The 17,995-nt window shown below is 25.9% G+C and overlaps 2 protein-coding genes across 2 annotated transcripts; one reads left to right on the forward strand and one right to left on the reverse strand.

The window, feature by feature from the left end:
- The first annotated feature begins 10,589 nt into the window (after window positions 1–10,589).
- LOC132930401 (phosphatidylinositol-3-phosphatase SAC1) lies at window positions 10,590–15,833 on the forward strand. Its single transcript, XM_060996298.1, has 12 exons — window positions 10,590–11,071; window positions 11,437–11,531; window positions 11,606–11,811; window positions 11,892–12,023; window positions 12,707–12,812; window positions 13,288–13,475; window positions 13,541–13,696; window positions 13,777–14,094; window positions 14,157–14,393; window positions 14,469–14,570; window positions 15,368–15,428; window positions 15,501–15,833. The coding sequence occupies exons 1-12, from the start codon at window positions 11,013–11,015 to the stop codon at window positions 15,653–15,655; spliced, it is 1,815 nt and encodes a 604-aa protein (XP_060852281.1). The 5' UTR covers window positions 10,590–11,012; the 3' UTR covers window positions 15,656–15,833.
- Window positions 15,754–17,837, reverse strand: LOC132930560 (replication protein A 32 kDa subunit-B). The gene is made up of 4 exons (XM_060996532.1): window positions 17,597–17,837; window positions 16,652–16,832; window positions 16,307–16,576; window positions 15,754–16,232 (listed from the first exon to the last, which is right to left on the reverse strand). Exons 2-4 carry the CDS (start codon window positions 16,823–16,825, stop codon window positions 15,927–15,929), a joined length of 750 nt encoding a protein of 249 aa, XP_060852515.1. The 5' UTR covers window positions 16,826–16,832; window positions 17,597–17,837; the 3' UTR covers window positions 15,754–15,926.
- Window positions 17,838–17,995: the final 158 nt, after the last annotated feature.

Consider the following 17,995-nt stretch of genomic DNA (forward strand, 5'->3'; position numbering starts at 1 on the left):
GTATTAGCGTAACATATTATAGGTATAGGTAATAATATTTATTCAAAATTCGTCATTCGACAAACAATTATATATAGGGACCTATACCAAAATTATGTATGATTGTACGTCTATTGATGATTATATTCATGCAAGTATACATTGACTATATTATTTTTACCGACTTAATTGTGATTTTAAGTATATGAGTCTATGATAAGCACCTATAAGTAGAAATTACTTAGACGTTAGACTATATTTTTTTTTTACTTTTAAAATGAAACACAAACATCAATTTTTTATAATAATACAGCATTACTGCTAATAAATATACCAAATTGGTGTTGTATATTTATATATCATTTATAATTAATTGTAAAATATATAATATATTATATTAGTTAGATTAAGTGAAAAAAATATATTTTATACGAATTCTTTTCAAAAGTTTGGAATTATAATTATCAGCACATGTATATTGTCGAATCATCGTATTAAATAACAAATAAATATAACACAATCACACAAAATGGAGAGTTTATGTTTTTTTTATAATATCGATATAATAGGTATGCTTGTTTAAGCTTCTTATATTTCCTATCTAATTTGTCATTCAAATTTAATATTAGGTAACGAAAGTATGAAACAAATTCCTACATTTGTTAATTATTTATTAAATTAATATTTTATTATTGTTTAAGGGGTATTTAAATTAAAAAGATATTATAAATATACAATAGGATTAAATAATAATTTAATTTTGGTAGATAATACATTCATTACTTATACATAAATCATGATTATTTTACTTTAGAAGCTTCGAATATAAATACTAACGACTAGCTGTTATATAGGTAAGCATGTTTGTATGCGAGTTTATAATATATATATGGCTTAGTTACATATTCAGACCATTCCTTTTTAAGAATATATTAACATTCATTCCAATTTTGGTTACTATTTATATACTGGTTATTTCTTAAAGGACTGACTAATTTCTAAAATGACGAACTGTGTTTATATAATTGTTTTGCAACGATTTGAATCACAACTAAAATATATTATTATTCAATTTTTAAATTATAAAATTATCAATAAGTTTCTAAATTAATTTTTAAACAGTTTATTCTAGTAGTAGACAGTAATATAGATATAAAAAATCCTTTCAAGTGTTCATTTTCTCACCTAATTTTTATTTTATAATGTCATATACTATATTATAGTATATATTATACTGTATATAATTTGTATGTATTAATATTATAATATATAATTTAGCACTATTATTTTACTGATTAGTGATTAAATATAAGTTACAACGAATATAAATAATGATATTTTAAACATTTATTTATTATACGCGATGACTTTTCATTTACATTTTATACAATGATTGAAATTCTTTAAAAAACTAGCACTCACATAATTATGAAAAATTAATATTAACGTACCTGGAAAAATGTTTGAAAACAAAAAAATTTTTTTCTATTTTTTTATTGTTAATATATTTTTTTTTTATTTTAACATACATTTTTCGTTTTATATAGATGAGTATATTTTTAAGAATTTTGATGTATGTAGGTATAAATGAATGATAATTATAAATAACAAACGATTAGTAAGTTATAGTATTATATGTTAATAATTATTAATTAATATGTTATACGCACAGTGGTATTCCACAAAATGATGGTATACTAGCTATTTCAATGTTCAATCATCCTTAAGCTATAAATGTTTATAAATATGATAACTTAAACATTACATGTTAAAAATTCAATATTTTCATATTAAAATATTCAGACTATGAAATTAAAAATGTATGTTATAAAGTAAAAAGTAGAAACTTAATAAATATAATAACAATAAAAAATAGTAAACAATTATTTTTTATTTAAATTACAATAACTTAAAATTATTAAAAAAACATATTTTCATTTTTCATATACGTTAAAAATAGTTTTTGATATAATGAGTATTTACTGCTAAAGTGCTAAAGGAATCAGCCAGTATAATACACAATACACATAATCAACTTACATTAATATTCTACGGTTTCAATAAATTTAGTTTAAGTTGCATGCAAACAAGTCGTCACACGCACGTCGGGTTATGTCGCAACGTGAGTCATCATTTTATTAGACCTATGAGTAAGCTTTGTTTCTGGTCCATGGGTCCTAGCAACATAAATAAAATCAATAGCCCGACGCCTGCGGAAAACGTGCAATAGCAGAAAACTAGTGCCACTTACAAGGCGCCACAATAAATATCTGATGTCGCTTAAAACTAAATCGAAAGTTTCGAAAGACATCGACGAAACTTTGTCACGAGATATATTTGGAATTCGAATAAGTGATTATAGTTATCTTAGGTACTTTTATATACCAAATTATTATTGGTTAACGTCGCTAATGGTTAACCTGTCACAATTGTCTTATAAAAGAGTAAAGAGCAGTTTAAAACAAATAAAAATCTGATACATCACTTTAATATTGTGTAGGTGTCAATGGTGTAGCTCATTATTAAGTAGGCCACTGTAATATACCTATATGTGTTAAATTTGAATGCAATGATAAATTATTGTATTCTAAAAACAATTGTATATGTGAAGATGGCGTCAGCCTATATTTATAAGGGTATATTTTTAGTTATTGATATTTGTAATTTATTTTTCTATTATTAATACGGAAAGTTAAACCAATCTTAACCAAAAACAAATCGTATGTAATAGTAAGTATTAAGTACATAGTAATTTTATTATTGTAATATTATTTCATATAAATAAATTATTAATTATACCAAAAGCATTTGAAGCAATAATCACTAAAAAGTAAAAAGGTTTTAATTTACTCTCTAAAAGTATATTACTATACACCAGCACGGTTATCTTTTAAAACACTCTAGTGTATTATAACAAGTTTATTATTATTCCATATACTTTTTAACGAAATCTTTAGAATCCAGATATCAAGCAGATACCATTTATATAGATTTTCAAAAAGCGTTTGACAAAGTAAATCATACATTATTATATCATAAATTAAAAGCTTTTGAATGCGGAGGTAACTTTCTAAATTAACTTTATTCTTAGATCAATCAGTAAGAATCTCGTTTCACTATTTTTATGATTATCCGGTGACCTCGGGTGACAGGGCTCTCACCTAGGACCATAACTATTCTTTATTTTTATAAATGATCTTTCGTCGGCCCTTGGTATACTAATATTAATATTTTGTTGTTTGCAAATTACGCAAAAATTATACTTTGACATTAATTTTATTAATGATGCAAATATTTTACCATCCGGTCTTGATAAGTTTTTTTTTCTATCGGAGTGAGCAAGATCTTTTTTCTCTCAATTCCAATAAATACCAAGTAATCTCTTTTACACGTCTAGTAAAAATCCACAAATATTTTAGCATAAAATCCTATTTACTATTCTCTCGTAAGAGTAAATTCTATTAAAGACTTATTGGGTGTCTACTTTGAAAATAATTTATTGTTTAAATTAAATCGTAAAATAATTTTAAACAAATCATATAAAACGCTAGGTTTTTTTCATTAGAAATACAAAATAGTTAAAACATTATACCTATATGCCATTAGTAAGATCTAACCTCGAATTTGGTTTACTCGTCTGATCTTGTAATTACTTAAAATAAATAAATGATCTCGATAATTTATAAATTATAATATAGGTTTTTGAGAATATTTGCTTATTTATCCAATATAAATATCATTATAGATACCATTGTTGTTGTTAAAAGCGTCTGAGTCTATATATTCATTATAAGTACAAAAAGTAAATTAGCAAATATTTTGTTCGTTTCCGATATTTTGAACAACCATATCGACTATCATCCTAAATTGGTTTCAGTATACCGTTTAGAAATATGACTAACTTAAATTTATTCATAATTTCTAATTATAATACTAACAGTGCAGGAAATAATACATGGTTTTTGGCTAATAAGATTTCCGCCAAATTAGATTTTTTTGTGCTTCCTTACAACATATTTATATTTAAGGTTTTTAAATTAATACAATTATTTTACTTTTCAGAAATGTTACAATAGTTATTACTTATTATAATTGTGTAAAAAGGACATTTTCCCATGAAATAAAATAAATAAATTTATTTTCCTATAGCGGTTATTAGGAGGACGCTACACCCACGACATGACGTGGCATCTATCTTACAAAATAAATGTACAACATATCAAATTTGCGTTCATTAGAACTAATTTTGTGTAGTAACTTTAACATAATAGATAATTGACTTATTGTCAAACTTAAAGTTAAGAACATTATCTATGTTTGAACATGGTTTTCACGTTGGATATTTTAAATTTTTAAGCGAGTTATGATTATATAATAAAACACTAAAATATAAAAATGCTGGTGATTATTACTTAAAAATTATAATATTTAAAAAAAACTGACATGAGATGCTAATTTGTAATGTTGTATTTTTGTAAGACATTGAAAACTACACGTCCGGATGTAGTATAGCATCCTCTTAACTTACAAGTCATATCAATTATCAACATACTACAGACTGCAATCTATAGCAGAATTGTGTGAATATAGGTACCTATTGTCTGAGATTATAATATACCTATATAATAATAATACATTTAAGAACAATTTCAAATCTCAACAATATTTTTTTAACTAAAAAAAATTGTTTAAATATCAACATTTCATAAATATTTTAATATTCAAAAACATAAAAATTGTATATAATATGTATTTTTGATATTATTAAATTTTTTAATGACATCTTAGGTATTATGTAGGATGTTGTACTTATTATACAGTTGATACCTTCCCATAAACCTATACATTTAGTCATCGATTTTGTGGTTGTAACGATTAACCATTTATGTTTAACTCGGTATTTAAAATAACAACAAGATTTATGAGATAATAATTATTTACAAAATATAATAATTATTTACAAAATATAATTTTTATTGAAAAAATAAATATTATTAATAATACCTATTTGTATTTATTTTAAATGACAAATAATGTTCAGAGCTTTTATATACTAAAAATATTACCTAATATATTATATTTAGTATTAACCATGTTTATTTATATATGTATGTATTTACAATATCTATAGGTAGGTTTATCTATTATTATTAATTAACCACCGATGTATAGTTTACATAATTACATTTCAATCATGAGTTGTTTGATTCTTTGTTCTAATAATACATTAACATGTTTTGATATTGTATTTTAATATTTATAACAAATTTAAACTTATAAATTATTTTAATGTTGTTAATTGATTTTTGTTAAAATTAGTATAATCACGATGGTTTTAAAATTTCAAAATGTTAACATATACAGAGAGAAACAACTTTTATTGATATTCAATAAGTAAAGCGATATAATAGTAGTAAAATAATAATATATTATACATTTTATTTTTTTTTTATATATTATTAATATATTATACAGTACGATTGTATTTTTGAATACGAAGTCTAAGAGTTTACCTACGCTGAGTTCATTTAACTTCATAAGGAAATTTTTCAAAGTATAAAAAGTATTACACTAATATTTTCCGTGATAAGCCATAAATAAGAGAAAGTTGTGGAATATCGATAGCAACTCATATATTATTATGTTCTGTCCTGCAATGTGCCCCCTTCTTTATGCACCGTTATATTATCGAGCTTCACGAAAAGGAGAAAGTATAACTGCACAATATATACACACATATCAAATATAGCTATAATATTAACTCCTCCTTCTTTTTAATGAGATTATACTTAAAATAAACCGTATACGAACTGTCAACAATACATCATCTAAACTGTAACTTTCAAGAGTTATGTTCAATTGTATTATTGTTTGTTAAAAAAACAATTATACATCATTAAACTGTATCTTGTATTATAAATAGGATCTTTTTTTAAAAAGGACTTAGAGGATATTATGAAGAATTAGATCTATACTTGATATTTATACTTCCGTAACTCATTATACTTATTTACATAACATATTGTATTTATATATTCTTAACAGGGTTTATATTATATACCTACATAAATTAATTGTCAAATAGTTTATTTCAATCAAAATTATAACATTCGTCTCCTGCTGACATTTAAAATTCTCATGAACAGTTGTAAGCATTTGTACCTACATTTGTCTATTGTTGTTCTCGAATAAAATACTATATTAACACATCGAATAATTAAAAAAAAAATTAAAGCATTATCACTTTTATAATTTTATAGTGTTATTTACTTTAAGTACTTATTTTGTTTTGCTTTTTTTTCTTTCATAATAAAAAGCTGTTTAATCACCAATAATAATTGATGTATAACACGATGGTTATTGTATGTATTTATTTTTTATTGAAATTTGAAATTGAATAAACGATTTTGATTGAAGAGTACCTATAGTTCTTTATACTTACTCAAAAATTGTTTTGCTGAAAATTAATTATTAATAAACAGTATATGGTTACATACTATTTACTATACATTCCAATCATCAATTCATCTTAAAAATGATATAAATATTTAAAAGAAATTTAAAAAATATCTATTGTCGATTAACTTTTAATAATTAATTGTTGCGTTTAATATAATATAATATTTAATAGTTGGTTATATGGCTTTATGAGTTATGAGTCATAACTCATAACTTATGACCTTTCTTTACTTGTCTAACCCTAGAATTTAAAATTCGTTATAAGTGAAACTTTGTTTATTGTATTTTTTTCATTATTACCTATAAACCAGTATAAAGTTTTTCTGAAAAAATCATCTAACTTAGTGGTTCCCATTGGCCGCGGCACCTAACCTAACCTACGGCAATTTTTCTTTTATTCTTATGTTGGTTAAGTGAGAATATCATGGGGAAGTATATATACGCTTGTGAGCTTGTCATGTAATTTTTATTATTGCGCACTTTTAGCATGATTTAATTAGTACGTCACACATATAAATATTTTATACAAAGCTGTTTTTTGGATATGTATCTACATTTCACCAGTCCTCTTAAATGAAAAATAAAATTTTTTTTATTCCCATAATTAGAGTGGATTTGTTTGATTATTTTCAATTTGAGCACTACTCGTTCTATTATCTTTGGTACTTAAAGTGTATTTAAGTTTATAAATTTTATATTCGCACTTACAGAAATATAATCAGGAAAAACTAACCATCACGTATAGGACTATATATTATAAATATATATGTATGAACTATACATGAATACAAGGCTACATGTTTAAACTTTTAGTATATTATATAATAATATATATACTACCTATGACTCAAGGCTCTCTTCTGAATTACTTATCGACACGCAGTGCCATTATGTTGTCGTATACCCATGTACATAGATGTTATATACCTACGGTTTTTACGGGGAGGCGTAACCCATCAGTGATAATTTCTAAATTATATGGATGTAGATTATAATATATTATTATAAATTTATTAGGTATCTTATAAAATACCTATAATTGTATCGATTTGTATGTATCTTCGAATATTCGAATTATTTAGATTTAAATTAATTTGTAATTAAGAGACGAAGGTGCATCATTGGTGCAACTAATAGTAGATACAACTAGTGCAAAATGCTTGACTGACAATTATTTTGATATAAAAACAACTTATGTACTTGTATAGTTGTATCTAAACATTATATCTGCAGGAAAAGAGGATCCTAAAGCTACCTTATTAAAAAATTCAACAAACTATTTACAGAAATATATTAACAAAACATGTAGGTGTGTCCCTTTATCACGTCATACGACATACCCTCTGGATAATATTAAATTAAAATAAAAACAATTTAGACCCAATTTAATATTATATAGTATTATATAGGTTCTATACTTAGTAAGTAATAGTTAATTATAATTTAAAAATTCGGTGCCGTGTTTATATATAAACACAGGTATACCTGCATCGAATTTTACTATACCTAAAAAAAATTTTATCTGGCGCGTGCTACATTTTCATATTAATTTATACAATTTTAGTATTTATTTTATTTTTATTACATTTTTTTTAAATATTAAAACATGTAAATATAAATTAATAAATATAAAATATAAAAAAAAATGTTAATTGTAAATTTTTAATTTTATCGATCTAATTGGTATTATAATAACTGACTTTCTCATCCTTATTGCTTGCTAATAGTCAGTGGCGCAACTAGAAAAAAATTTCGGGGAGGGGTTACATTATTACAATATATATATTATATACATACGATTAAATAGGTTATTATACTAGGCCTCGGGGAAATTTTGGGGGGGGGGGGATTACAACCCCTTAACCCCCCGGTTGCGCCACTGCTAATAATAGTTATCAATAATAAATAATTTTAGTAGCCCTCATTTTTATTTCTAGTTTTGCGAAGGAAGGGCATATTATACAATACATAGGTTTATAAATATATATACATATTTACATACTTTTTTTTATTTGTAATTGAACAATCTGTACATTTCAGTGTTTACAATAGGATCAAGTGATATAAGAATTAACATAAAAAATATATAACATTAGATAATAAATATAATTAGTTAAAATTTTAGAGACCGAGACTTGAGGAAGAAGCCATCTATTGATGGAATTTCCTGACATGAACTTAAAGGGTGCATGTTAATTATTTAATAGGCCATAACACCACATTCGTTTTAAGCGCCTTTTTGGGTCACTGTATAGGGAATGGTGGGAACAGATAGCCCTGTGATCTTTGCGTGAAAAATAACAACACCAAATTGGCAATTGCAATATACAAAAACTATATAAAAAATAATTTATGTACTCATTAACTATTAATCAACATGTTATATATGTTAGATTATTAATTTATAGTTTATTTTAGGTATTAAAAATTCAATAGATAAACAGAAATACCTACCTACAAGCTACGGGCTACGACAGTTACAAATATCTATAACAAATAAAAATCGATTTACCGTTATTGTCTGTATAATATTTAAGACTGTTGTTTAGTTGTATTGTATATATTATTAGCCATAACTCATAATAATAATTGTATACAATGATGTTGGTACCTAGGTACTTATATAAGTCACTGTTCCTTACTATAGTCTATACTCTATATACATACTAATATACTATGTAAAATAAAATATCCATTTTTTAACATTATATAGTGTTTAAAAATATAAATATTTAGGTGCATAAGAGTACATTATTTACTATTTCTCAAAGTAATAACAAATACTAACTATAGGTATTTATTGAATTATGCAAGTTATATTTTTAAAATTATTTTAATTTGATTTTTGACTATAATATACTATATAGTGGATGTTTTATCTTCACAATTTATAAACAATGGTTTTTAAAATGTTAGGATTTGGGGATGGCTAGAATGGTGTAGACATATTATAAGTAAACATAATTTATTTACCTATTGTAATATAATTACAACGCAAAGTTGAAATATACATAGTATTTCATACATATGACACTAACTAATAACTTCTACGACCAGAACAGAATAACAGATTATTATTATTGTACAGTACAGTGCGTTTTTATGTTATGTTCAAGGTAATGGTATCTATTTGGCAGGTGGTGGTGAGACGATACGAGAAAAACAACTTGAGCAATTTTCGAAGGATTTCCGACGTCACGTTCCGGACACCGCGCGCCCATCAATACGCCCACTCGGTATGCCGATATCACTGAATAAAAGGATATCGTGTTACCACTTACCGGTCTGTCCTAGATAGATCATGGTCCACATTGGTTCGGTGGTTACTCCTTAATATTTTGTGGTCGTGAATTCGTGATAATCGTTCGACTAGCAAGCTACTGGTTAGGATAACCATTCCTGACACGTCATATAATCGAAGAATTTTTAAAATTACGAATCTAGAAAAATAATAAGGTGAAAAACTAGATACAAAATAGATTTCATCTATATTATATTCTGTGGCAAAACTATTTAATTATCAATTAATAAAAGTTTATTATTTATTACGAAGGGGTACCTACAACGGCTACAACGATTATTATTTTATTTTCTCGTCTGAAATCTGTAGGTTCGATTAAAGCATTGGCCATATTGAGCATTACAGTCATTGAGACAATTTATGTATCATATTAATAATTATTCGTCATCAGATATACAAATCTGGGCTACCGATACACCATTACCCGTCTCACGAAGTGACGTCAACGCGGTTGACGACAGTCATGACTCCGGCAGTCCACTATTCACCGAAATGTCAAGAAAATTTAAAAATTATTTTAATTTTTAATAGTCTATGAAAATCGCTACAAAAATCTTAAATTGTATTTTACAAAAATTGATAGACCCCCCTCTTGAAAATAAATCCTGGCTACGCCACTGCTGTTCACCATTGATATTTGTTAATTCTCATTTCTCAATAATGATATTAGATCATGTATTCTTAGGTATATGATTAAGGTGATTGCCATCACCGTGGGGATATATCATATATATAACACACAGACTACTGACTAGCATCAAATATTCAAATAATTAATTCTGTGCTAGTACTGCTAAAAGTACTGGTAAAGTCTCACGTCTGTGATCTTAATATTCATGTCTTGTGATTAACGATAACTGATTACCACGATGGCCTATGACGATGGCACGGTTATAAATTATGCATGTTTATTAAATGATAAGACGTGATAACAGAGCTTTTTTGCTATAATCATCGAACGCGAATTATTTTTTTTTGTATAGATATTAGATAGAAACAATATGCTGATTGCTACTACGACCACATAACAACAATAAATTATTATTATTATTGTTTACGTTTTAGTCAAACAAAGTGTACTTAGTACGGTTTTAGATATTCATAAATCGGGGTACTTTCTATAAGATTATTTACTATTTTAAACTGTGCGACTGCGTCAGGTACCCATCATCGGCCACTGAATGATCGAAGATATCCTAGATTTTTTTAACCGTTTTTATAAGTGAATTATTAGTTATATTTTTTGTTTTTCACCGTCAATAGATTGATCAACATGAACTCTACAATTGCAGACATCAAGTCCACTTCGTTAATCTATAACGAATTTAATATGTAAGTAAACCTTCAGTATTTTCTTTCAAAGCTCTGCATAAATCAGCAATTCGACTAATTAAGAATAGCTTTTTTTCATGATTACTTTTCTTGTATCACTTTTTTAATTTTTACTCATTAAAAGTACAAAGTCAAATCTACTACGACTACTTTATAAGTTAAAATTTAAAAATATTTCTAGCAAATTTTAATTTAATTTGTATTTAAAAAACTGGAATCAAATAAAGCAGGGCTTTAGTATATATTTTTAATCTTATATTTTGCTTAGGTGGCAAAATTGTAATAACTATGACATAATTGAATATTATATTTATTTTTTATTATTAGTTTTTATGATTATTATGACTAACTTATTTTATTTTCAGGTATATTTGTCCAAATAATATATTTATTGAGCCATTACAAAACCCAAATATAATATTGAACATTGATCGAATCGACTTTACCTCTCAAAAACAAAGTACCTACATTATTGATTTGCTTTGTAATTTGTATGCATTTGTTATTATCTACCCTGTTTTAACTATTTTACAGCGAATAATGGTCAAATACCAACAGAAATTAAAAGTCAAAGAATTGCTGGAATATTAGGTGTTGTAAAACTTTTAATTGGCCCTTATATTATCATAATAAAAAAAAAAGAGTTTGTTGGTAAAATAAATGGTCATGATATATGGAAATTGATAGAAATTGATATTTTACCAGTACCTAAGACTAAACTTCATTTAAATGAAACACAAGTATATATATATACATTTTATATTTTTGTATCCAAAATTGTAATATTACATTTTTATGAATTAATTTCTATGTTTAACAGGACCGAATGGATACTGAATATTTAAACATGATCAAGCAAACTTTTAATACACCATATTATTATTTCTCATATACGTATGATTTAACTCACACTATGCAGAGGCTGTATAATACTTCTACATCATTTGTAAATGTAAGCTTAAAAATTATTCAGTTTATAAATGGTTAAAAGTTCAATTAATAATAATTTCAGTCAACATTAGCACCTAAACAATATTTTTGTAATGTTAGCAAAGCTTGAAATTTATATCTACCATCAACCCATGGGAATACTCAATTAAAAATTTATTTTTGGTAATCAATCGTTATATACCTAATATATATTTCTAGGATATAACTTCTCTGGGACCTTATTTTATCTAACTAATTCTGTTACCAGTTTTTTCAACATCACTGCCACATTCAAATTGCATGTGGTAACAGGTTTTTCAATGCACCTGTTGGCAAAGTCTGGTGAAGTAAAACTTTGTTATATTGTTGGATAAATGACAATTTTCCCATGATTTTACATGAATTTATATTTTCACACAATGTATGTGTAAATACAAGACATTATAACAGTTTGAATTACCTAGTTAAATTGAAAGAACTAGTAAAAATGTGATGTTAATAGATTAGTGATAGATATAATACTGGTTCCACACATGGTAAAATACTGTACAAAATATTAATTTTCCTATTATAGACTAGATTATCTAAAATTTTTTTAAAATACAAACACTGTTTTGTTTTTGTTTTGCGGACTATATGGACCTGATTTTATACTAATAAAATAAAAAAAAAAATGATAAAAATGTTTTAAATTTTAAATTTTAGATTCCAATGTATGAAAGAGCAGACCAGCGATTTCTGTGGAATCATTTTTTACTAAAGAATTTTTGTATGGACCATCATGAGTTTTGTGTTCCCATCATTCATGGATGTAAGTTATTATAATTTTATTAAAATAAAAAACATCCTGATTTATATTTTGATTTTTGTATAATATTGTATTTTGGACTATCACTTATCGACTATTTACTTAGAATAATAGATTTTCTAAAGTTAATTGACTTGTTATACAGCCAGGTTATTACTTAAAAAATTATATTTTACAAGTTAGAAGAAAATAATATACATTCAATTTTGTCTTCTCAGTATATTTTTTCTTATAATTATACATGAATATGAAAAAAACATTTCTTGAAATTTTAAGTTTAATCTTAGAAAAATTATTCTGTGGTGTTCTTTTACTGAAAAATCTTTGAGTAACTCTCAGAGTTACACTCTGTACAGAATTAATGGGGTACATAATTAAAAAGTTAAAACTAATGAAAATATATTATCAATGATCAGCTTTTGATTTTAAGAAATTTATTAATTTTATGTTAATATATTTATATTATTTTTAATTTCAGTTATTGCCATAAATAATTGCATTTTAAATGGAAAAGATTTTGTTTGGACGGTAGTATCTAGACGATCACGAAATCGTCATGGCCCGAGATTATTAAAACGTGGTATTGATTTGAATGGAAATGTCGCAAATTTTGTTGAGACAGAAATGATAGTAGAATATAATAATACCAAGAGTTCTTATGTACAGGTATTTCAATTATTCTTATTACTATGTTAATCATTTATCAGTTATTAATTAAATGGATTCTTTAGACACGTGGATCAATTCCTTTATATTGGGCACAATATCCAACACTTAAATATAAGCCGGCAATGCAGATAGCTCAAAATGAAAACCATTTAGAAGCAGCTACCATTCATTTTAATGAACAGATTTCTATTTACGGTCAACAAATTTTGATTAACTTGGTAATGAAAATGGTTTTTATAAGATTTGTTTATTTTAATATTTTTAAATTAATACTAATATATAATGATGAAAATAAAAGATTGATCATAGAGGTGCAGAGCAAGAATTGGAACGCAATTATCATGATATTGTTAATATGTTGGACAATAATAAAATTAAATATGAAGCATTTGATTTTCATAGTGAGTGTAAAAAAATGAGATGGGATAGACTATCAATTTTGGTTAATAGAGTAGCCCATGAGCAAGATAATTTAAAATATTTTCTTCTCGGCTCTGATGGAAAGTTGCTTATCTTACAAAAAGGAGTATTTAGAACAAACTGTGTTGACTGTTTGGATCGAACAAATGTTGTACAAAGTTTATTAGGCCGTAGAATTTTGACTGTTATGTTACAGGTAAAATTATTTTATTTTATTAAATGTAGAATGTAAAATTAAATATTTTATGATCAATTAAGAAAATGGACATACTAAACTTTGGACAAAAAGTTGAAGATCAATTAGATTTTGAGAGTTTATTCAAATCAGTATGGGCTGATCATGCTGATATAATATCGATTCAATACTCTGGAACAGGAGCCTTAAAAACTGATTTTACGCGAACTGGTAAACGCACTTACAATGGAATGTTTAGAGATTTAAAAAACTCACTTTTGCGGTATTACAAAAACAATCTGAGAGATGGAGTTCGCCAAGTAAATAAAATAATATTGTTAAAACAGTGTAATTTCTAAATCATAATAAAATACAATTTTTGATGTTTTTTATAGGATAGTATTGATCTTGTTTTGGGTAATTATGTTGTAAACGCTGAGGAAAGTGCATCTTTATCCTGTCCTTTAGAAGTTAAACCGGCTCTTAAATATTTTATGGTAAATATGAAATTAATGATGATACCTATTTTAGATTCCATGTTACTACTAAGTACTAGGATTGTGTGTAATAACTTAACCCAATTACAAATTACTGTAATAAAATTGCTTTTTTTCATAAGTTAGTTTAACATTAGAGTGAATTCACCTTGTTATATTTAATGAACTTAAATATTATGTTTTTTTTATTTGAATATTTTCAAGTTACAGCCTTTCACATACCTATATCTTGCTTAAAAAATTAAACATTGAAAAAAATAGATATTCTTATTGTTATGTTTGGTGATAAGTTAATTGACTCTATTATTAAAATTAACAACAAATAATTGGAACTACGCAATGTAAAGTTGTACATTTGTACAAGACTGATACTACACATGTCCTAATTGAATGTAGTTATCATATGCTATTAATTAAATTATATTTAAGAGGATATTAGTCAACTATTGATTCATATTTTTATAGGAATAAATGTTTTATTAAAATTCCTTTATTGCCAATATGAAAAGTTTAGCGAACATATGTGATACCTGACATTATTAATTTTAATTGATTTTAGTTACAATGTAATAAATAATAATTACATAAAATGTATAGTTATGTATGTCAACACAACACTGACGTTGATATAATATTCCAGTTGGATTTAGTACTGTTGTGTAGAAATAATTTTAAATAAATTTTAAGAGAATTTCAAACCTATTACATAAGATTATCAATTATTACTTTAATGTGTTAATATTTTAATACCCAATCTATAACAAATACTATATATTTATGATTTTTATTTTTTTTAGTATCCAATAATTTTAATGATTGCACTAGCGATGTTCATGGCTAACGCAGTGTTTACTTCTGGTTAGTAATGCATACATTTGTAAACTGTTTATTATGAACTAAATTTAATAATATTATTTATGTTTTTGTTAGAATACAACACTGGAACATATATATTTCTTCTATTCTGGGGCACAATGGTGATGTGTGTTTTGTCGTTAATATTTTATTATGGAAAAGAGTTTGTTAATTATCCACGACTGTCAAGTTTTGACAATGGAAAAAGACTTCATCATCATCAGTCTTAGTAGTGCATTCCAACTCAATTTGATTATAACTGTATGCTACTTTTTAGGATATAATATAAACTGTTCAACTGTTGTAAAACTTATGTATGAAAAATAACTTGTTATGGTTTATTATCTTTATTATTATTTTAAAAATGTATTGATTATTTTTAGTAATAAAAATTTACTGTATTAGTGATATTGTACATTAAAATTATTGTGCTTAAATGATAACTTATTTCATAGTTTACAATTTCTTAAAAAATGTTAATAGGTACAAAAAATTGAATATTTAACTTCCGAAATCAGTGACTTTGTAATGATTCTCATCAATGGTCGAGAAAATATGTCCCTCTTCAATAAAAAATGAAAGAATTTTTTCTATTTCTGACAACGACATTTTCTCTGGAAGTATTTTTTGAATATCTGATGCTGAATAACCTGCCTCATCTTGGCACCTCTTTATCACTGTATAAACTTTTAATTGTCTTGGATTCAGGGATAAATTGTTAGTGGTATCCATAAATCCATTAGTATTATCACCACTGATTAAGAAGTCCTTTTGGTTTGATGCAGTAGACTGCTGAGTCCCACTAGCCTATAAAAATCAATTAATTAACAATGGTTTTTATACCATTTTATTTTTTACATAGGTTGCTCAATTAATCTTACCATATTGATTTCCTCGGTTTGATACGGTAACGCAATAATACTTAATAAATGATGAGTTAATTCATTAAGACTGTCTAAAGGTCTTACACTATGACAAAGCAGTGTGACTTTGTCATTTTGAATTCTTTTACTACCAACTACTTTAAAATATGCGTTTTCAATCAACTTAGGATATCTTGACAATTCGTTCTCATCTCCCCATTGAATACATAACAAGCGACCAGTGTTGTCTTCAATTGTAAACATATTCTTTAACGTCTGTGTCTCAACCTACAAGACACAAAACACATTATATTATATTATTTCTAAGTTGATAAATTATTATGAAATAAGTAATTGTTTTACCTGCTTGATAATTCCAACAACTACAACATGTGTATTTTTGTTTTCCTCATTACTATCTAACAATTCACGAATAGCTACAGAAATAACAGTATTTTGTTTTGGTTCTACTCCAGATGCTGTTGTTGGACTTTGTGTCATTGTGACATTAAATCCACCTTCATCGTCGCCCCACATTTTTAAACTAAAAACATTTTACAATTAGAAAAATAATAGTAATACATGGTACATATTAAAATTAAATAATAAATAAAATGAGCTCGAGATAGGTGTCTCACAATCTAAGGTTTTTTTACTCAAGACAGTTAATCACGAAAACTCATATGTCGATAGAAATACAAGAGTCTGCACTCATTGAGGTCATGGTTGGACGCAAAAACTAAATTATTTGAGAAAATGAGGGGTGTTCCACTTAATCATTTGCAGTTTAATCTTAATCACCATTGCTGGCAATTTAACAGTTCTAGCTTTTTTCTAGCCTTGTTGAAAGATTTCAGAATGTGAATCAACAATAAAATGAAATGCAGTTAAAACAGCATATTATGTAAAACACATCAAATCAGAAACTTGTCTGTAGAGCACACATCAAATTAGCATCCAATTTTATTATAAATCATGATTAACAATAAATTATATTATAACATTAAAATAGTATTGAACTAATACATTATTGGGAATATCCAAACATAATATGACAAAAACAACAGACAATAGTATAAGTGTTAAATTTATCAGTACTCCGTGGCTATGTCAGCCGTGTGGCAAGGCTGACTAGGTATCAATTATAGCATAACTAATTTGATTTTCAACCGAAATGGTTAAGGTCAACATTTAAACGCTGAACACGATTTTAAAGTGTAATCTGAAATTCTATACCCGATATTGTCATAAACACGGAATATCGGTTGTTGTTGTCACCCCACATTGGCCACATTATTAATATCTCACCTGTCGGGAAGTATTCGTTGAAGATAAAACTACGATCGTCGACGAAACTGAAGTTGAATGTACACTTTGAACGTATACCGCCGTATGGTGGTTAATCGCAGCTGTAAATGCTAAAATGAATAAAATGAGTGAAAAGCGTAATCGTAAATCGTGATTAGTATGAACAATGAATGATGATCTTCAAACTCGAACCAAAGAAAAGAATGTTTATATCATATATCGTTATGGCGGCAAAATGAGAATTAATGTGATAAAGGAATCAGTGAGATACAGGCAGACTGAATGGTGAACGAGTAGTGACAGATATCACGAATTCGCGAACATCCTAGTTTAAAGTTAGTAAAGTCTAAAACAATTTAAAAATTGTTCACGATTATGATGATAAATTTATTACTTTTA

Source organism: Rhopalosiphum padi, chromosome 1, assembly GCF_020882245.1.
Source record: "Rhopalosiphum padi isolate XX-2018 chromosome 1, ASM2088224v1, whole genome shotgun sequence".
In the NCBI taxonomy this organism is placed as follows: Eukaryota; Metazoa; Arthropoda; class Insecta; order Hemiptera; family Aphididae; genus Rhopalosiphum; species Rhopalosiphum padi.